The sequence below is a fragment of the Colletotrichum fructicola genome (assembly GCF_000319635.2).
Source record: "Colletotrichum fructicola Nara gc5 chromosome Unknown KSG_Nara_v1_contig03, whole genome shotgun sequence".
Classification (NCBI taxonomy): Eukaryota; Fungi; Ascomycota; class Sordariomycetes; order Glomerellales; family Glomerellaceae; genus Colletotrichum; species Colletotrichum fructicola.
Genome location: NW_027094053.1, coordinates 3,631,149 through 3,651,090, shown reverse-complemented (window position 1 = coordinate 3,651,090; position 19,942 = coordinate 3,631,149). Strand labels below are relative to the sequence as shown.

The window sequence follows — 19,942 nt, the reverse complement described above, 5'->3', positions numbered from 1 at the left end:
TCTGTGGAGATCACATGGGGCGATGGTATAAATCCAAGTCTGTACAGTGTTGATCAGTACAGCTTAGTGCGAAAAAGATGTCCTGTTGAAATACACACTCTTGTTTCTTTGGGCGCACGGACGCAAAATTGACAGTGTGTATTTCATCAGTGCCATACATGGTACTGACAGGGAACCGAGTTGATTACTCCAGAAATGGCTTACACCAGGAACGGATGAACACCGTGGTCTCTCAGTTGAGTCGTGACCACAATGTCCAAAACGGATCTCCCAAACCCTCCATCAGCAACTCCAGCGAAGGTCAGCAGAGTCAGCAACGGGCTTTGCGATCATGGGGCCTTTTCTTGCTCGTTCCACGCATGATCTTCTTCGAAACATGATTTACAGTAAGTTGCTGGGCGAAACGACTGCCACTGATGACAGCATAGCCAATCTGGTCGGATGTAATCCACGAACGGTACGCCGAATCCGCTCGAAACTGCGCATCTTTGGGGCTGCAGAGACTCCGACAAATACTCCCGGCCGCCCCAAGTCGATCACGCCTCCCATGCTAAGCGCTCTGCGCGGCCAACTCGCTGTTGACCCGTGTCTGACCCTAGACAAGATGGCTGCATTCCTCCGCAAACACTACGATGCCGACGTGTCCCGCTTCAGCATTAGTAGGACCTTGAGGCAGGACAAATGGTCCCAGAAAGCCACACAGAATATCGCTCAAGAGCGTAACCTAGACCTGCGAGACGAATTTATGCACCAAATCTCACAGTACCGATCCGAGCAGTTGGTTTTTATTGACGAATCCGGGGTGGATAAGAGCATCGGTATACGGCGTCGGGGCTGGGCTCCTCGAGGGAAGCGACCACGCCAAATCAAGCGATTTCACCGCGGTCGGAGGTACCAGATCCTGCCGGCCTATACTCAGGATGGGGTGATACACTTCCGGGTTTTCGAGGGATCGACGGACGCCAAGGTGTTCGAGAGTTTCATCGAGACACTCTTGCATTACTGCGGTCTTTGGCCCGAGCCACGGTCTGTTTTGATCATGGACAACGCATCCTTCCATCACTCGGATCGTATACGGGAGATGTGCACGGCAGCAGGAGTAGTACTGCTTTACTCGGCCCCCTATTCACCTGACATCATTCCCATTGAGCATTTCTTTGGCGAGTTGAAGAACTTCATCCGGCAGGTGTGGAACGAACACCAAGGCTTTATTATCGCGGATTTCCAATCGTTTCTGGAGGAATGTGTTATGGTTGTCGGCCAGCGAAAGAAGAGTGCTAGGGGTCACTTCCGCAATTGTTCGATTTCGATTGACGAATCATTAGACTGAGGCAAAACAGACAAATTCGATTTTTACGCCACTAAGACGACCTGTTCTTGGTCTATATACACCTGGATATCCCGCACCCATCGGCGGGCCACGCCTTCCAGCACACCCTGCTCGATGTAAAACTGAGCATCATTGTCTTCATGAACAAGCTCGAGATCCAGACCCCTCGCTATTGTCAGGCTGTACGCCAGCTCGAAATGTTGTTTTTGGGTTTCGCTTCTTACTTTAGAACGGTGCCACTCGCAGTACGCCTCAACGGCATCATCCCTCAGCCCAGGTACGCAGAGAGGTGACAGACGCGGGGGTGGGGAGCTTCCATGATCTGGTGAGGCCCTGTTCGAAGATGTCGAGTAGTCTGAGATGTGGTTGTGGATGATCACGGGGACATGACTAGTCGGGTCCGACCCTGAAGCCTGTCGCTTGCGCTTGCGACCCTGTTGTTCCTGGGCATACAACTGCGCCCGGATCTCCTCGGGAACATCGTCATGGGTCTCTAGCTTGTGGCCTTGCTGTACCCATCTCACAAGTTCCCTCATGTGATGATCCAGGAGTTTGTGGTGCATTTTTCGGGCGCGATCCTGCCAGCACCATTGCCCATTGTCGCATGGGGCTCCTGGACATCTCATGAGCTGGTAGACCCGCCTCCATGGATCAACCTCGCCAGCAGCGTCCCGCTCAGCATCCATCCGTGCGGTTCGTTCCGCAAGGCCAATCGCCGTGGCGCCCCGTCCAGCGGGCCGGCCCGTGGAGGCACTCTCCACATAGTCCAGCTGCACGTAGACCTTCAGTCTTTTGCCGGCGCGGAGAAGCTGGCTCCATCCTTGCAGCTGTCTCTCAATGACTGTCCAATCAATCTGTTGCCCTAGAAAATGCTTTGTGATCTTGTCTTCGGACCGGTCGTTGGGAACCGACATGACTATTGTCGTCGCACTGGTCTCGTAGGATTTCTTTTTTGAGGCAACAATCTCGGCGATCTTAGATGCGAGTACTTCTTTCCAAAAGTCGCTCGGGGCTACGACAAGGTTTTGTTCGGTTTGTTCCACGGCCTTTCTATTGTTTAGGGTTAATTTCCACTGCATCGTATAAAGCATCAATCGCGAAGGCTGTTCATCGTATGACTGGCCTGGAGCCCATCTGCGGTAGTCCAAGAACGGTAACGCTCCGGGGACGGGTGGAAGCTGACTGCGCTGAGAAGTGCCGTGGTTCAATTCACCGTCGGAGTCGGAGATGTCTGGGTCTCGATGATCACTTTCATCATCGCTGATTTCATACAGCCAATCATCTCCGGCCATGGTCGCAGTCATTGGCTAGGGCGGACAATGCAAAGAGGAGATGAAACATGGCAAGCATTCGATGACGGCAAATAGACACTTTAAGTGACAGATGACAGTGTTGCATGGGCTTCGGTCTGGCTCGTTGGGTGGGTCTACGGCGGTGATAGAAAGTTCTAGACGGGTTCTTAAATCCCTGAGGAAAATCCACCTCCTGGGGGACATAACACTTTAAACAGCAGCAGGCTGTTGGACGCAATTCACAGCCTAGCGCACTCCTGGCCGGCCAAGCTCTCATTAACGCAGGACCTGAAGATTGACGTCGTTCAGGTACATACATCATCAGATCCACCTCTCCCTCAGTCGATTATGGTGTGGAATAGAAACCCCATCGGTCGCAGCAATTGGCCTCCAGATGCCCAGGTATCTCACTCCCAAGACCTGTGGCTGAGAGGCAGCCAGCATACATGACGAATCAAATCTGCAGAATGCTCAGCCTGCTGCATTCTGCTGCATGAAGGTGCTGACAACCATGTCACACACCTAGAGCCTGATTTCACGCAGGCTGGGAATGAAAGGCCAGCCCGCCCCCGCTTCTCACATTTCTGACCTACTTTGTATTTTGCTATTCATTCTCCCTCGTCGACCTTGCCTTGACATCTTCCCTAAAGTACGCGCTCGCATATTATCGACAGCCACTGCTTTGTTGTTCACCAGTGATTAAGCGTCAGTCATGGCAGACACCACAAAATACACAGTCGGCTGGATATGCGCCCTTCCCACCGAGTTCAACGCAGCGAAGGCCTTCCTCGACGAGAAGCACGAAGACACTCCTTCTGTCGCACGTCGCGACAATAACAGCTATGCGCTGGGCAGGATCGGCTGTCACAATGTGGTGGTCGCCGTCTTGCCTGACGGGGAGTATGGTACAACTTCAGCAGCGGTAGTGGCTCAGGGCATGCTGCACAGCTTCCCCAACGTGCGCATTGGGCTCATGGTCGGCATTGGCGGCGGCGCGCCCAGCTCGAAGCACGATGTGCGGCTTGGCGATGTTGTGGTTAGCAGTCGTGACAGAGGTAAAGGCGGCGTCTTCCAGTACGATTTCGGCAAGCTTGTCCAAAACCAGGACGTCTCCTTTGAACACACGGATTTCTTGGACCAACCACCGATGGCGCTTCGAACAGCTGTAAACGCCCTAAAGGGCCAGTACGAGATGGAGGGGCATCAGCTCAATGCGCACATCGAAAAGGCACTAGCACAGTGGCCTCGCCTACGAAAAAGATATGCGCGGCCCCCTTCGCACAGCGATAGGCTATATCAATCCAGTGTCCTTCATCCAAACTCAGTGGACGAATGCGATAGCGCGTGCAGCGATGATCCGACTCACCTCGTGTATCGGACTGAACGAGACGAACTTGACGATAACCCCGCTATCCACTACGGATTGATTGCTAGTTCGAACCAACTGATGAAAAACGCCACTATCAGGGATAATCTGGCAAAAGAAAAGGGCGTCCTATGCTTCGAGATGGAGGCGGCTGGTCTCATGAACCATTTCCCATGTCTGGTGATCCGAGGGATCTGCGACTACTCTGATTCGCACAAGAACAAGAACTGGCAAGGGTTCGCGGCGATGACGGCGGCTGCTTATGCGACGTACCTCCTGCGCCAGATTCCGCCCAACAGAGTTGAGGCTGAGAAGCCAATCGGGGCTATACTGGGCCAGAGTTAGTATGACAGTTCAAGTTTGATTCGTGCCATCTAACTCTTCGTAGTTCAAGAAGATCTCGGCTGTGTACACCAAGACGTGATTAGAACGAAGGCCGCTGTGATAGCCTCCAGAAACGATCAGCATGTTGAGAAGCTCCATCGCTGGCTATCACCTGCAGATCCGTCCACGAACGCCATGAGAGCGCGAGAATGCCGGCACGCTGGCACTGGAAGTTGGCTGCTGCAAAACGCTGCGTTCCGCGAGTGGGAGGCTGGACAACGTCAACACCTGTGGCTCTATGGACTTGCCGGATGTGGCAAGACAGTTCTGAGTACGACAATTCTTGATCATCTCGAGCAAACAGGCGCACACCTTACACTAAGGTTCTTCTTTGATTTCAACGACACGAGGAAGCAAAAGCTTGAGGACTTACTACGCTCAATAGCGTTTCAACTTTACCATGCCAGTGCAGAGGCCGCAAAACGATTCGAAAATCTTTTCACATCTAGTGATAAGGGCCGCAGACAACCAGACGTCAGTGCTCTTTCGGCCTGTGTTGAGTCGATGCTAGAGAGTTCCCCAAAGGTCGCCGTCATCCTAGACGCTCTAGACGAATGTACGACGAGGAGAGAGCTCATTTCCTGGATTGGGGGTCTTTCTAGCAGCTCAAACACGAGCAGCATCAAGCTGATTGTGACTGGGCGGCCTGAAGCAGAATTTCAACGCGAGCTTCCTCGGCTTTTTGGCGAAAATAACTGCAAGCTGCTCAAAAAGAAGGCTGTTAACGCTGACATACGCTCCTATGTCGACCACGAGCTTAATCAGCGGCCTGATTTCAAGGGCAAAGAAATACCTCACGATCTTCTGGGTCAGATTCGAAGCCGAGTTGGAGACGGCGCTGAAGGAATGTGAGTTTACAGGATATATCATGATAGAGTGCTGAATTCTAATAACTAATCTAGGTTTCGATGGGCGGCATGTCAGCTGGACAGTCTGGCCAAATGTCTCCACCCCCAGGCCATCAGAACTGCTCTAAGCAATTTACCTCGGGACCTCAATGAGACGTATCAGCGCATGCTCCAGAGCATACCGCCAGAGCTCAAGGACGACGCATTTCGTCTTCTACAGTTTCTCGTCCATGCCAAACGACCTCTGACAATCCCGGAGGCAGTGGATGTGATTGCCACACTGATACAGAAGGGACAACAAGAGTTTAACGTCGAACGCAGGCTTCTTCGTGACGACGACATCCTATATTACTGCCCCAGTTTGGTATCAATCGTCGAAGTCACGAGGTATGGGAAAACTGTGAGAGAAGTCCAGCTCGCCCACTTTTCAGTCAAGGAATATCTGGTAGACCGGAACCAGTTCACTCTTGAAATTGCCAGTAGCGCAATCGCGACGACTTGCTTCACTTACATTAGGGGCATTGATTGCAGCTACCCGGCTATAAGAGCAATCTTCCCTCTGGCACGATATGCTGCCGAAGTTACAATGGAACATGCCCGGTTCGCAGAAGTCTCCAACGAGACCGTCCAAGATACAGTAACTTTCTTCCAAACAGCAACTTCTTTTAAACGATGGGGCTTTCTATATCAGCCTGATATTCCTTGGAAGGATACACCTGGTTACCCTAGAGCACAACACCTTTATTATGCTTCTGTCTGTGGACTCTCAAGAGTATTCAGGCGTCTGATTGACCAAGGAGCAGACGTCAACGCACAGGGCGGCCGCTACGGCAACGCTCTCCAGGCTGCCTCTTATAGAGGCCATCAAGAGATTGTACAGCTTCTTCTCAACCAAGGAGCAGACGTCAACGCACAGGGCGGCTACTACAGCAACGCTCTCCAGGCTGCCTCTTATAGAGGCCATCAAGAGATTGTACAGCTTCTTCTCAACCAAGGAGCAGACGTCAACGCACAGGGCGGCTACTACAGCAACGCTCTCCAGGCTGCCTCTAGAGGAGGCCATCAAGAGATTATACAGCTTCTTCTCAACCAAGGAGCAGATGTCAACGCACAAGGCGGCGAGTATGGCAACGCTCTCTACGCTGCCTCTGAAAGAGGCCATCAAGAGATTATACAGCTTCTTCTCAACCAAGGAGCAGACGTCAACGCACAGGACGGCCGCTACAGCAACGCTCTCCAGGCTGCCTCTGGAGGAGGCCATCAAGAGATTATACAGCTTCTTCTCAACCAAGGAGCAGACGTCAACGCACAGGGCGGCCGCTACGGCAACGCTCTCCAGGCTGCCTCTGGAGGAGGCCATCAAGAGATTATACAGCTTCTTCTCAACCAAGGAGCAGATGTCAACGCACAGGGCGGTGAGTACGGCAACGCTCTCCAGGCTGCCTCTGGAGGAGGCCATCAAGAGATTGTACAGCTTCTTCTCAACCAAGGAGCAGACGTCAACGCACAGGGCGGCTACTACAGCAACGCTCTCCAGGCTGCCTCTAGAGGAGGCCATCAAGAGATTATACAGCTTCTTCTCAACCAAGGAGCAGATGTCAACGCACAAGGCGGCGAGTACGGCAACGCTCTCTACGCTGCCTCTGAAAGAGGCCATCAAGAGATTATACAGCTTCTTCTCAACCAAGGAGCAGACGTCAACGCACAGGGCGGCCGCTACGGCAACGCTCTCCAGGCTGCCTCTGGAGGAGGCCATCAAGAGATTATACAGCTTCTTCTCAACCAAGGAGCAGATGTCAACGCACAGGGCGGTGAGTACGGCAACGCTCTCCAGGCTGCCTCTGGAGGAGGCCATCAAGAGATTGTACAGCTTCTTCTCAACCAAGGAGCAGACGTCAACGCACAGGGCGGCTACTACAGCAACGCTCTCCACGCTGCCTCTGAAAGAGGCCATCAAGAGATTATACAGCTTCTTCTCAACCAAGGAGCAGATGTCAACGCACAAGGCGGCGAGTACGGCAACGCTCTCTACGCTGCCTCTGAAAGAGGCCATCAAGAGATTATACAGCTTCTTCTCAACCAAGGAGCAGACGTCAACGCACAGGGCGGCCGCTACGGCAACGCTCTCCAGGCTGCCTCTGGAGGAGGCCATCAAGAGATTATACAGCTTCTTCTCAACCAAGGAGCAGACGTCAACGCACAGGGCGGCTACTACAGCAACGCTCTCCAGGCTGCCTCTTATAGAGGCCATCAAGAGATTGTACAGCTTCTTCTCAACCAAGGAGCAGACGTCAACGCACAGGGCGGCTACTACAGCAACGCTCTCCAGGCTGCCTCTAGAGGAGGCCATCAAGAGATTATACAGCTTCTTCTCAACCAAGGAGCAGATGTCAACGCACAAGGCGGCGAGTACAGCAACGCTCTCTACGCTGCCTCTGAAAGAGGCCATCAAGAGATTATACAGCTTCTTCTCAACCAAGGAGCAGACGTCAACGCACAGGGCGGCCGCTACGGCAACGCTCTCCAGGCTGCCTCTGGAGGAGGCCATCAAGAGATTATACAGCTTCTTCTCAACCAAGGAGCAGACGTCAACGCACAGGGCGGCTACTACAGCAACGCTCTCCAGGCTGCCTCTTATAGAGGCCATCAAGAGATTGTACAGCTTCTTCTCAACCAAGGAGCAGATGTCAACGCACAGGGCGGCTACTAAGGCGAGTACGGTAACACTGTGGAAACACTGCTGAGCCTGCATTGGCAGGAGGCCGCATGCCGAATACGCAGCGCGAAATGACGCTCTTTTCCCCCTGCTTTTCATCACATGGCGGAACCAAGAACTGAAACCTTCCGCGTGGAAACGTTGATATTATGCCCCAGGCCTTGAGTGCTTCAATAAGGACTTAAATCTTTAACACTATAGTTCTTATAACAGGATAGTGGGGGATTGCTATGTATGGGAAAAGCATGTTTTGCTTTTTCTTCCGACATTCTTCGCTTAAAACCGACTGCATTATGGCCTAACGCCGGTGAAACGATTCCTTCAACAGCCTGCCCGCAAAAGATTTGGTTGACACCTATGTACGGAATGAGAGTAGAATAAGAGACCATCGGCAGATCGGGGTAGCCCGAATATAGCCAATAAGCTTTCGAATATTTGGGAATAGAAATGGAGCTTGTCTTGGAGAAGATAGAGATTGTATCTTATCGTCAGGCACACTGTGATAATGCTCCGCAAAAATCCCCACTATACCCACTACTTAGAGAGACTTAAGTCGACCTACCATCAGCAGATTAGCATTCTGCATCTTGTGCTATATCGCAGCCAGTTTTGGCTTACTTCTGTATCTCAAAGTCTTGTAAAGTACTCTTGGCTCGTGCACCCAGGCTACAATAAGTGCAAAGAGGACACTAAATTTGCACATAGCTGTATACTTGGTCATATGATTTCGTCGTGCTTGTCCATATCCTTGATTATTGATGGTGTGCTTCAACGCTGAAGTGTTGCGTCCTAGCGTTTGACGCGGCTGTATTCTGATAAAACAACGTCAAGTCAACAGCTTGTGGATCATAGACCTGCTGCTGACAATTGATCTCTCGTTAACTAACCCCTGTCGTACACGTCGTATGTTAGGATCTAGCGATTCTCACAGACTAACTCCGCGATCCTTCAGGCGCTGACGATATGTGGCACTTTATTCGTCCCGCTTGAGGACTGGGTTAGTAAAAGCCTGGAAGGTGTTTCACGCAATCTTGGAGGTGACTTCGGGGAAGGATTCCGCCTGGGATGATGTCAAACTGCCAGACATGTTCGTCCTTCACGGCATATTTCGATGAGTTGACGATACGCGGCGCCACTTCGTGTGTCCCAAAGTGAAAGACCGAGCAGCGGAGCAGCCCTCTAATTGAACATTGCGCCAGCACAGACGACGTGATGAGTCAGAACTGCCGACCGCAGAGAGCGCGACGCAAGGCGGGGTCGTTCTGTCTCTCTCAACACCAAATTGCAAATAGTTCAAAATTCCTGCTACTAGGCTACCGAGAAACAGCCATCCCCTGCATAGCTACAGTCATGATGGGGCCTGTAGCCACAAGGCTCGCTACTTCACTTCCCAGACTTGACACTCCGACGACCCTCTACGGGAAAAGGCTGGTCATGTCCCCCAGATCCCCGTCACTTGTGTTCAAAACCTCTGGCGCTAGTGCCGTATATGCTACGATTGCCTGCTGGAGAACTTTCACTGAGGCGGATAGTTCACTATGTCTGAAAATACGCCAGGTATCAGCGTCCACAATGAAACAGTTGATTTAAAACGAAACGCACTTCTCTGCGAGACCGGGCAGGATTGAGTCGAGTGTCTTCTGCAAAGTTTGCTGATTCATAGACACTTGACTTAAGCTCGAAGTACACAAGATGTTAGCACGCACAGCTAGTAGCTGTAGGTCGAAAGGTCTACGTACCCATCGACGAGGGCTGATAGCAGCTCTTGCGTCATGCTGGACTTGTCGTCGTCAAAGTAGATACTGCACTGCGGTTAGACGATGTTCGGGTAGTCTACAAGCAGCTCAGCTATTTTGAGATAGACGTACTCTCGGTCGAAACTGGGCTCCTGCGGGTTTGAGGTGTTCAAGAGACTGTCTCGGGGGTTCATCCTACAGACACTCAGTAAGTGTGGAGCATTCGTGGGGGGACTACATATAAAATCTGACATGGAGGAAGTTTGCGTTACTTGAGGTTTGACGAAGCTCCCCTGGGGAACGTCGGGGGAGCGCCCCTGGGGGCCGCCGCTGCCCTGCATCGGGGGCGCCGTCGGAGGCTGTCTCTGTGTCCTCGCATCTCCCACAGCAGCTACAGCAGCCTGCTGTTGGCCACCCCTTCGAGCCGCATGCAGTTGACGTTTCAGTGAAAGCAATTGGCGCAAAAGAAGATCTTTGGGCGGAAGCCCGACTGACTGCGTTGGATACATCTGCAGCGGCGAGGGTGGTGGGAGGGTGATGGGGAGCAAAGGCAAAAGCGGAAAGAAGCGCAGCTGTGATGTGGGACGTTTCCAGGAAATACGTTGCAGCTGCTGATTGGAGACGTCCTTAATAGTCACTGCTAGACAGAACGACATGATGTGTTTGGTTGCGGCCGCAAAATGAAGCGGGTCTCGCGTTGGAGCTCATTCAGACGTCACGCCCACAATGCACTCTGGTCCAAAACTGTGGTCGGGAGTCCTCGCAAATGCGCGCTAAAATCCAGTTGTGGATCGACCCGTGTTGCAGCTACGTACCGTCGCCTCCAGACTTTGCACTCAGGCTGGCCGAGACGTCGGACGATCTAGAACAGCCCAAAGTTGGATCTCCACACCCCTGCAGGCATCACTGTCCGACAGGGTGGAGCATTATCCGCAATCTGCAGGGGTTGCAATACGTCTCGCCCTCAAGTCAGAATCGTCTGCGGATGGCAGATTGAGCCACAAGACCAGCCTCGGGTCAACTACTGTACCGATGACGAGATTGTTTATCCCTATGATAACGATCCACTTATTGCGCCATGCGCCATGTGTCCCGCTGCACGCTGAAGGGGTCTTAGGATGGATATGCCGAGTGTGAGAAAAAGGTGTTTTAGACCTTGGCGACAACAAAAGCCGGAAGTCGATGTGTTTGAAGACGTCAGGTATCAAAGCAGAGCAGACATTTGAATCAGGCGAACATCTTGACCTTTGCTTGACCACATGACGGTCTGATCAAAGGTTCTCAATATGTTCGACGCTTCGTCAAGCCAGAAGAAGGATGAGCAGTACTATCCCACGAAACAAGAAATGATAGAAACCAGGGACAGCAGACGAAGACTCCAAACGCCGGAGTACCAGGCTCAAGTACAAAAGACGGAAAGCAACCTGCAGTTGGTCAACATGATTCTGATGAGCTTCTCGGCCGAGCAGAACGCCTGTGTTGAACAGCGTTTGAGCCTCGGCCGGCATCAGCATAGGACGGAGGAGGCGCTACGCACCATTATCTACGAAATGAAACAGAAGTGAATCAGAAAAGCTTTTATTATCTCCATGAACTATTTTACAAGAGATCTTCAGTCACAAAGTCAAAATTGATATGCAACACAGGTAGCTACAATGCTTTCAGTATGTAGAAAGAACGATTCAGTTAGATATAATATGTAGAATATTATTGTGATATGCCTCACGTAACCCTCGTGTTATGCACTGGGTTATCTCGACGTGAGATGGAGCTTTGACCCGCCTGAATAATTCGTACTATTTAGCTTAGGTTACTCCTATAGTAAGGAAGCAGAGACAGCTACCCATCGTAAACGGGAACTAGGACTTCTTACGCTGACTTATCTTGTGCCGGAAAAGTTGAATGAGTCTGTCCTCACGGCGATCCATCCTGCGATACCCATGGTCACCAGGAACAGACACCCCGACCAGAGAGCAACAATCGTTGCGAACTGCCAAGCATATCTGTCGGCAAACCACAGAACCATGCCAACAACCAATTGTATAAACGCAAGATCCAGGAAGAAGACAGGAATCCACACAATGAACTGACTCCAGCGGTATAAGCTGGAAGGGTCACCAAATGCGAAAGACAGCATGAGAGTGATGATTGCGATGAAGACTGCTGTGATAGCAGAGACGAACAGCAAGAAGCTTGCAAACGTGGCCAACATTGATGTAGTCGAAGGAGGAACAGTCGATAATACGGCCATGGCGGTCGTACTAAGAAGGATGCACACGAGCAAGATTTTCCAGTACGAATCCGTCAGTCGTTGATGAGTTGCAGTAGCTATAACGTATAAAGATTAGTTTGGGAGCATGTGTTTTCGCTGGAGCGCGCATCTTACCCTTTTTCGACGGAAAGTATTCAGTGTCTCTAGTGGTGGTCATTGTTGAGGGGAGAAGTTGGTGTAGTACTCGGATGGGGGCTCACTCAGACGAGGGCTGAGAACCATAGGGTCGAATCAACACTTATGAGCCACATGGCATAACTAGGTCCGCAGATGAGATCACATCCTAGCTCTACTCTTCTGGAATGCTGGTCCATCTAAGCGGCTTGTGCAGCCTTGGCTAGCCAAAATGGCATGAACCCAACGCTCCTGGCACGTGCCTTACTCCACTTATGATAAGAACGCAGCAAACAGCTGTATGGTCAACTTTGTGACCAGCAACTCGGGAGCCATTATGTGCTTGTATGAAGTTAGATACTACATATATGCACATGCTTGACCTCTGTTACGCAATGTCAACCGGTTTACTTGGGGCATAACTCATGATCTTTGTTACGAGCGGGTCAGGGCAACCAACTGTGGCACAAAGCAAAAGCTTCGATAATGACAAATCCATTGTCATTATCCCCTGTTCTGCACTATATAGTTACAATCCTACAGTGACCAACTGTAGCGGTCGTAACAATCTTGCAGCACTGGGCAACGCCTCATGCGCATCATAAAGAATCAGAAAATGTCCCTTTAGGTTGGAATCAGGCACTCTAAACTCTATCCTCGAGCCCTCTATTGATTATACTGTTGGATACTGCTGTGATACTGTACTATTCTCTGTTCGCGATTGAATTTCAACAATGGCTTTTATCCTTTCAATACGTCGACTTGGCGCGAGCAGAGCGCAGTTTACATGTATAGCCGCAAATGATGTGATATAGTCTATGACAATCATCTCACGACCAGCCAGAGGAGATTAACGATCAGTGAAAAAAAGCATGTGCTTGTCTAACATGCTAAATGTCAGCTTACATGAAACTGTTTAATATCTGTATGTCCCATGTTGCGACAAACCACTGAACACTACATGTAAACCCAATCATCCAAAACCCCATCTCAGATGACGCCCTACTGTGTGCCTAGGGCTTAAATGACCCTGACGTCTGTAGACGAAGGGCTCATGGTATCTGAGAAACGTCAGGGAAATACACACTTGGACAGGCTGCCTGCGACTCACAGGATAGACTGTTGATTGACTACGTTTCTGATCCCTCCTAATGTTGCAAACACTGCATAGAAGCACGATGACAAGAAGCAACGTGCCTGCAGTTCCCCCAATCATTCCGAGCTCGACTGGCGTCATTGTGTTTGGCGGAGAACGACTTTTCTTAGCGAGAGTTAAACACACGGCTTCTACAGGCGTGCTATCCTTTTGTATGATAGTAGATATCCGCATGCGGCTGCACATCAGAGATAGGGCGAATGAGCTCTAACTAAGGCTGTTTTTGACTCCGCAGCCAAATACATATATGTTGTTTTGCACCCTGTCCTCAAGACATGGTCTTATGTGGGGTGGAAAGCTGAAAATGGCCGAACGGCCTCAAAGCGGGCTCAATCAGAGACGCCATTGGAGTGCGCTAACTTCCAACCACCAGCCCCATATACTGTCCCCAAAAGATATAAAGAACATCAAGATATATGAAAGGCGCCTGGATATTTCAGCTCCTACCACCCCCATCGAGCCTGCACCATGATCTTCCGTGACATCAAAGTCCTGGGCCACTTCGTTGTTTTATGCAGCGTACTGAATCACGCGTCGGGACAGCAACAAGTAAACCAGCTTGTGCAAAGAGAGCCTTCTGTCCAACCACGCGAATTTCTATTGTCGTGCGTCGACTGGGGCACCCTCAAGGACGAAAAATACAATATGGCCGCATATTGCAGGACCACCACAGGCAACTGGACCTGGTCGGTCCTTGATCTGAATCATTGCTTAGTGAACAACAACGGTACTTTGATAGCGCAAGATGAGTAAGTCTAGTTCGAAAACAATGCGGTAGACTGCTGATATGTCCCAGAGGATACTTCTTCTTGACTGCTGATTCCTGCTCGTCCGACAACGCAACAACGTCGTGGGCCAATTACAAATGCAGCACGACAGCTATAGAAAGAAGTGGAGGTAACATTGATCATGATATAGACCTAAGTACTACATAAGACCCTCTGCTCAACAGCAAGCAACTGACGATTCGCAGATGGGGTGGTTGGTAACGACAATGGAACGTTGGTCTGTGGCAGTCATGCGTATAAGGGGCGTGTGCTTAGCCAAGAGCAAGTTCATTGGTCCAAAGACGGCATTGTAGTTAGCTAGGATATTGGTGAATGAGGACTGGCGCATTACTGAAGCGTCCACTGTTTCGCCTGCTATGGTTATGATGATTACGCTTCTGCCTACCTGGGTCTCAATTATCTAGATCTTGCAGTCGGTTGGCCTAACGTTTCTACATATTTCCAAGAGCCCTTCAACACCTCCAGGACTCGTGATTACGGTGCTGTAGGGAGTGTGTAGCAATTAGAGTGCCGAGATAGTAAGAATCCATATCTGACGTCTTACCTGTTAGGGAGGCAGCAATACGGCCAGTAGATGATAAACCACATACGCTGTAAAGCTGTTGTCCGCGGCGAAAGATCCGTCAAAGCGCATCAGACGTCCTTTGAAATGGAAAAGAGCAGTTGACGATAGAAAGAAGAGACGAATTTGTAGAGAGCCTCTGCAGTGGGAGCCAATAAGCCCTGAAGAACAAGACGACCAGCTCCTTGATCGGCCAACCCCTAGAGGCAAGTGCGAAGAGCAGCACGAAAAGCAGGCGCGACAGATTGTAACCCTCGCGGTGCCGGCAGGGCCCTGGCAAGGACACCTCCCTCGGCATCTGAGCTGTGCAGTTCTTACAGAGCTTTCCATGCAACCGAGCCTCACAACTACTGTTCTGACCTTTCAGATGCTAGGACAGGTGTGGCTTATGACGGGCTGACGTCCAGGTCCTGCCAGGTGATTGGCTAGGGCGACTTAGAGACGCGATGACTACTCCTGACCTGACTAAGACTTAGGACAGCTAATTAAATTCCAAGAGAGCATCGCTGGCCTGGGGATAGAGGATGAAACTACTAGCAATAATCCTGACTTTCACACGATCAGCGTACGCACGCCCAAAGAGTCGCAACACCACCTCAAGCGCATGCTAGAGCAATTATTCAGAAGAATGGTTACTAGAAAACTATACAAGAGGTTATTATCTATCACAACAGTTTTGGTTGCTCAAGAACTATTTCAGGCATCTTCTGAAACGTCGGCAAATGAGGCATGTCAACACCACCATCATGCTACTAATAATGTGAGGTCCACCATTCCAATCGAAGCAGGCTTTACCAACTTATTGAATGCTAGCACGGCCCGTCGCCACCGCGTGCACTCTCTTCTGAGCCCGCAGTCCTCTGTCCATCGACACGCCCTTAATCAAGAGACTCGTCAAAAACGCCGCTCCTGACACGCCAACATACAGCCCATAAACGCCTCGCAGGCCATAGACGTAGCCATCCAAAATTTTGGATCGCAGCGCCGCGTCGGTAGAAGTACTCAACATGGCTGCGATGGCGTGCGTGCCTCCATGTGTGCCTGCGGGTGCCAGCCCATCTCTCGCCAGCTTGAGCAGCATGACGTTTTGGAAGACGGAGCCGCCGACACCGACGCCGAGTGCCATACCAACCTGGCGAAAAAAGACATACATTGCCGCGGCGAGCGCCTCGTCGTCTTCGTCGCAGAGGGCCTGCGATGCCATGTTCTGCGCGTTCAAGATGGACCCGTGGCCAAGACCAAGGAGAACAAGCGTCGGCGCCCACACCTTTTCCGGCGTACCGGCGTCCCAGAGCAGCATCAGACCGGAGGCCAAGGTAGCCAAAGCCCAGCCCAGCCAGATTGGCCATCGGTAGTTGTTTGATTTCGTGACGAGCCGCCCGGTAACAATGGATGCCGGCACCAACGTAAGCATGACAGGTAAGAGTGCGACGCCGGTCCGCAACGGAGTAAGGCCCTTGACGTCCATGAAGTAGAGGGGAATGTAGTAGAGCTGCCCGTACATCTGCGGCGATCGTCAGCGTCCCTTTCCCGCACTCGACGCCGTTTCGCTCTTACCACAAGGCCTTGGACAGCACCGCACGCATACGTTGCGATTGAGCTCGCGGTCCGGAAGACTCGGCGTTGCAGAAATGGGTACGTCGCGAAGCGCGACTCGTAAATCGCCGTGCACGCCATGCCGGACGCGCCAAGTAATAATGGTACAAGGGTGCCGGCGCTTTTCCAAGCGTAGCGTAAGCCGCCCCAAGAGATGGCCACCAGCAACAGGGTTGCCGAGCCGATGAACAGAGCATTGCCTAGCCAGTCTATCTGCCGTAGCCTGTCGTGCGGACCACCAGCTCTCGAATCGGGGTGGACCAACCACGGCACAAGAAACAGCCCGGCGGCGCAGAAGGGAAACATGATGTAAAATACCCAGCGCCAGGTTGTCTCCTGAGCAATGGCGCCGCCCATTACGGGGCCGGCGCAGTTGCCCAACGCCCATGCTGCCTGGCTGAAGTTGATGGAACGCGTCAGCGAATGCGGCGATGAGTTTAGAACATCAGAAGCGGCTTCTCACACAAGGCCGTACCACGTGGGCCGAAACCGCAGCGGCACGATGTCGGTGAAAATCAAAAGGCACAGGACGATGATTCCGGCACCGCCAAGGCCCTGTAGAGACCGCCCGACCAGCATCAGGCTGATCGAGTGCGAGACGCAGCAGAAGATGGTGCCGAGAGCGAATGAAGCAACAGAGGCGGTCAAACAGGGTCTACGACCGAATACGTGGCTAAGGTCCGCGATGAACAGCATCACCACGGCATTCGCCAGGAGATAGGCGGTACCGATCCAGAAGCCGTCGTATGTACTCAGCTCGAGGTCGATCACAATAGCCTACGACTGTAAGTTGACGTGTGACGGAAACGGCTCCGCGAGCATAGCTGACCTGCAAAGAAGTCACGATAATGCAGGCGTCGAGGGCGACCATGAGCGACAGTAAGGCAGCCGTTGCCATGATCGCGAATTGGTGTCCTGACGGCTTCCACTTGACCGGTACGTGGTTCATGCCGTCATCTTGCACTCCGTCAGGCCCGTCAGGGCCCTTAGGGAAGACAACGTGGTGGTGAGGCATCTTGAACGATAATTCAAAGACAGAAAAGTTCTGTGTGAAAGACAGTAGATAATGGTAGGGACTGGGGTCTCGAGTCTGGTATGAAGAATGATTGGGCTTATATAGCCAGAGCCCCTGTCAGAACCTTTGCCGCCGGCGATGGCGCCTGCTCTTTTCGGAAGCTGGATTCATCTACGGTTGGTAAACCGTCACCGTGGCAAGAAGTCAAAACTGGTGTTGACTTTGTTTGCTACCATAAGAGCTAAAACTAGCCACGCAAACGTCCGTATCTGTAGGTCTTGAGTCTGGTCCTCCTGATACTGCTAGCCTATGTTTAAGACATCAAGCTTCAGAGACGATTTGGAGAATAGAAGAGTAAGTGAGTAAGTATAAGAGGGAGCAAAGTGCCTAGCCAGTTGAATGAGAGCCTCGTGACGCATCTGTCGACATGAGTGACTACGAGCTTTTTCGTCGTCTTGCTACGTACCCTTTTACCTCTGTAACAATACGCATGCTCGAATGTGCCTTACGGACTATTCGAAAGCGTTATCCCCTGGCTCTCACCCAAGACGCAGGCGAAGCAGTACTAGAGTTCCCGGCACAGGGAGCCTTCGAGCAAGAAAGCCTGCCGCTCCGCGTGACGGATGAATGGACTGACTACATGCAGACGGTGGCCTGCTCTGTCAATACCACAGAACGAGGGGTGTCACCCTCGTTATGGCGCCTTGCCAGAGGCGACCACGTAGACAGCGGCATAGTCGCCAGTTATGCCCAACTGTTGCATTCATCTTGCCCATCCGTCCGGTATGCGGACCCTGTTATCTTTGCGTCGGAAGCCATGGAAACGGCTTCTGGGCTCGATAGCACTTCCGGTGCAGCCACAATCATCCCATGCCACTACGACGGCGCGTGGTTCGTAGCTGTTTCGTATGCAGATTGCGTTCAGCTGTACGGAGTGCAGGCAGAACACAGCTCGAAACTGGACCAACAGTTGCAAGTCTTGTTTCCTGACCTTATGGCCCGCTTCGCCGAGCCACTTGCTACCACACGGCTGGAAGACACTGGGATATTAACACTATTGGGCATGAGAATGCTGGCCGAGGGAGGTGTCCCGATACAGAGTGCCGACGCTGAATTTTTGCGAAGCTCGCGAGTACGAGTTTTCATCGAGCTTTTGACTGGGACCCTAGATGTAAAGGACTCCGATGTTCGCAGCTGGCTTCAGGAAGCACAGCTAGAGGACTCTGTCTTTTTCGACGAAGCTTTCGGACACGAGACCGACTCCCATTCGTCGATCAGCCCAGCATCTCCGGGAGACGTAGCGGGTGGTGCCGATTTTGCGTTCGGTTCCGCCCCGGAGCCAGCTTCTTCGCCTCTGCCAGCCAGGGAAGCCTCGGTTTCAACAACAGGACAAGGCTCGGGCATCCCAGCTGATGTGTCTACTGGGCCCTCGCACCACCCTTCACCGTCCCCACACCACCCCTCATCGTCCCCGCACCTTGCAGGCCCCGCCTATGAGAAGGTAACCTCACTGCGCAGTGGTCGGATATTCGGCATTGGGATGTACGGAATGCCGCCGAGGATGCCTGAAGAATGCAGAGTCATCCTCAATTTGTTGAGCGAGGCCGTAGCATTCTACCGAAGATCCCGTCTATCAGAAAGCTCCGAGCTTGCAGTGATATGGTCTGCTATCAAAAACGGCTCCAAGAGCGAGTTCTACCGCCGTTACAGCGGCGTGCTGCTCCACAAGAACATGGCCCACCTCGGCAGCGACCATGAGGTTGCCCTACTTTTGAAGCCCGACATCACTGCACGGGAGATCAAGGACATGAGACGTCAGCAATCGGAATTCCAAATTTGGTACGATGTCTGCCAGCTGCGCCAAAACTGGGGCCCCGGTCAGTACGCACTTCTTTGTGTGCTGCCAGAAAGGCCTCAGTTGGAGCGAATGGATAGGGAAGAGCGGCGGGTGCAGCTGGAGAAGATCTACCAGCGATTGGGCGATAACGGTGACGTCCTTTCGAAATACCTAAGCACCGTTAAAGACCTGTGTGCCGCCTTGGTCCAAGGAAATCTCCCTCGTGACCGACTGATGATCGACGATTATCACCTCAAAGCGTATCAGGACCTGTCGGAGCCGGAATTTGCTGCTTACGCAAGCCTCGAACCTCGACCAGTCATCGAAATCTCACGATGTGAACTCCGCTAGCACAAACTGCCGGTCTTTTATTAAGTGAGCAAGACGTAGCAGCGAAGGAGACAGGTACGGTACAGTAGTACGCTTCCTGTGCAACTGTGTTTATGGCAGTAGAACAGATCTATAAACATCAATAGGCAGGCTTAGTATAGTCGCGATCGAAATAAGCTTCTGTTTTTAAGTTTCTGACACTATAATCATATTCTACTTAAATCTCAGCTACTTAGGCTGCAGTAGGTGGCTTAGCAACTAAGTGCTCAAGCAGGTAATCAGAAGAAATCGAAGCCTTGAAATTTGTCTAGGTGACTAAGTTGATGATGCATATCAACAGCTGAAAGCTGCTTTTTTGAAACACGCGTATGATTACTATGTTATTCCCGCTACAGTTGATCCATGTAGGCGCGTAGCTATCTAGTGCAGAACAGGGGGTAATGATACCAGAGGGATCATTACTGAAGCTTTTGCTTTCTTTCTGCCACAGTTGATTACCCTGACCCGCTCATAACTACCACGTTGGTGCTTGAGCAGGAGGCGGCTTTTCTAGCGTTCTGATTTCCCAGTGACTCAGGTTATGTATGCGAAAGGTCTGTA

At 51.7% G+C, this 19,942-nt stretch overlaps 9 protein-coding genes across 9 annotated transcripts; 5 read left to right on the top strand and 4 right to left on the bottom strand.

Annotated features, from left to right (window-relative positions):
• Window positions 1-215: 215 nt before the first annotated feature.
• CGGC5_v005827 (uncharacterized protein) lies at window positions 216-1,330 on the top strand (the record flags this gene model as incomplete). Its single annotated transcript, XM_032022642.2, has 2 exons — window positions 216-300; window positions 429-1,330. 2 exons carry the CDS (start codon window positions 216-218, stop codon window positions 1,328-1,330), a joined length of 987 nt encoding a protein of 328 aa, XP_031880502.2.
• A 23-nt stretch (window positions 1,331-1,353) lies between these two features.
• Window positions 1,354-2,622, bottom strand: CGGC5_v005826 (uncharacterized protein; the record flags this gene model as incomplete). Its single annotated transcript, XM_032022641.1, has 1 exon — window positions 1,354-2,622. One exon carries the CDS (start codon window positions 2,620-2,622, stop codon window positions 1,354-1,356), a length of 1,269 nt encoding a protein of 422 aa, XP_031880562.1.
• A 712-nt stretch (window positions 2,623-3,334) lies between these two features.
• On the top strand, window positions 3,335-7,930 carry CGGC5_v005825 (Ankyrin repeat domain-containing protein 50; the record flags this gene model as incomplete). Its single annotated transcript, XM_032022640.2, has 3 exons — window positions 3,335-4,328; window positions 4,377-5,220; window positions 5,275-7,930. 3 exons carry the CDS (start codon window positions 3,335-3,337, stop codon window positions 7,928-7,930), a joined length of 4,494 nt encoding a protein of 1,497 aa, XP_031880527.2.
• Window positions 7,931-9,351: 1,421 nt separating this feature from the next.
• On the bottom strand, window positions 9,352-10,013 carry CGGC5_v005824 (uncharacterized protein; the record flags this gene model as incomplete). The annotated part of the gene is made up of 5 exons (XM_032022645.2): window positions 9,352-9,478; window positions 9,539-9,613; window positions 9,676-9,738; window positions 9,805-9,867; window positions 9,925-10,013. 5 exons carry the CDS (start codon window positions 10,011-10,013, stop codon window positions 9,352-9,354), a joined length of 417 nt encoding a protein of 138 aa, XP_031880554.2.
• A 945-nt stretch (window positions 10,014-10,958) lies between these two features.
• On the top strand, window positions 10,959-11,237 carry CGGC5_v005823 (uncharacterized protein; the record flags this gene model as incomplete). Its single annotated transcript, XM_032022643.1, has 1 exon — window positions 10,959-11,237. One exon carries the CDS (start codon window positions 10,959-10,961, stop codon window positions 11,235-11,237), a length of 279 nt encoding a protein of 92 aa, XP_031880616.1.
• Window positions 11,238-11,422: 185 nt separating this feature from the next.
• On the bottom strand, window positions 11,423-12,101 carry CGGC5_v005822 (uncharacterized protein; the record flags this gene model as incomplete). The annotated part of the gene is made up of 4 exons (XM_066151528.1): window positions 11,423-11,454; window positions 11,546-11,601; window positions 11,640-12,000; window positions 12,059-12,101. 4 exons carry the CDS (start codon window positions 12,099-12,101, stop codon window positions 11,423-11,425), a joined length of 492 nt encoding a protein of 163 aa, XP_066009047.1.
• Window positions 12,102-13,682: 1,581 nt separating this feature from the next.
• Window positions 13,683-14,303, top strand: CGGC5_v005821 (uncharacterized protein; the record flags this gene model as incomplete). The annotated part of the gene is made up of 3 exons (XM_032028027.2): window positions 13,683-13,963; window positions 14,011-14,138; window positions 14,188-14,303. The coding sequence occupies 3 exons, from the start codon at window positions 13,683-13,685 to the stop codon at window positions 14,301-14,303; spliced, it is 525 nt and encodes a 174-aa protein (XP_031875655.2).
• A 1,060-nt stretch (window positions 14,304-15,363) lies between these two features.
• On the bottom strand, window positions 15,364-17,175 carry CGGC5_v005820 (Efflux pump FUS6; the record flags this gene model as incomplete). Its single annotated transcript, XM_032028026.2, has 4 exons — window positions 15,364-16,068; window positions 16,122-16,557; window positions 16,624-16,937; window positions 16,990-17,175. The coding sequence occupies 4 exons, from the start codon at window positions 17,173-17,175 to the stop codon at window positions 15,364-15,366; spliced, it is 1,641 nt and encodes a 546-aa protein (XP_031875656.2).
• A 427-nt stretch (window positions 17,176-17,602) lies between these two features.
• CGGC5_v005819 (uncharacterized protein) lies at window positions 17,603-19,363 on the top strand (the record flags this gene model as incomplete). The annotated part of the gene is made up of 1 exon (XM_066151527.1): window positions 17,603-19,363. One exon carries the CDS (start codon window positions 17,603-17,605, stop codon window positions 19,361-19,363), a length of 1,761 nt encoding a protein of 586 aa, XP_066009131.1.
• Window positions 19,364-19,942: the final 579 nt, after the last annotated feature.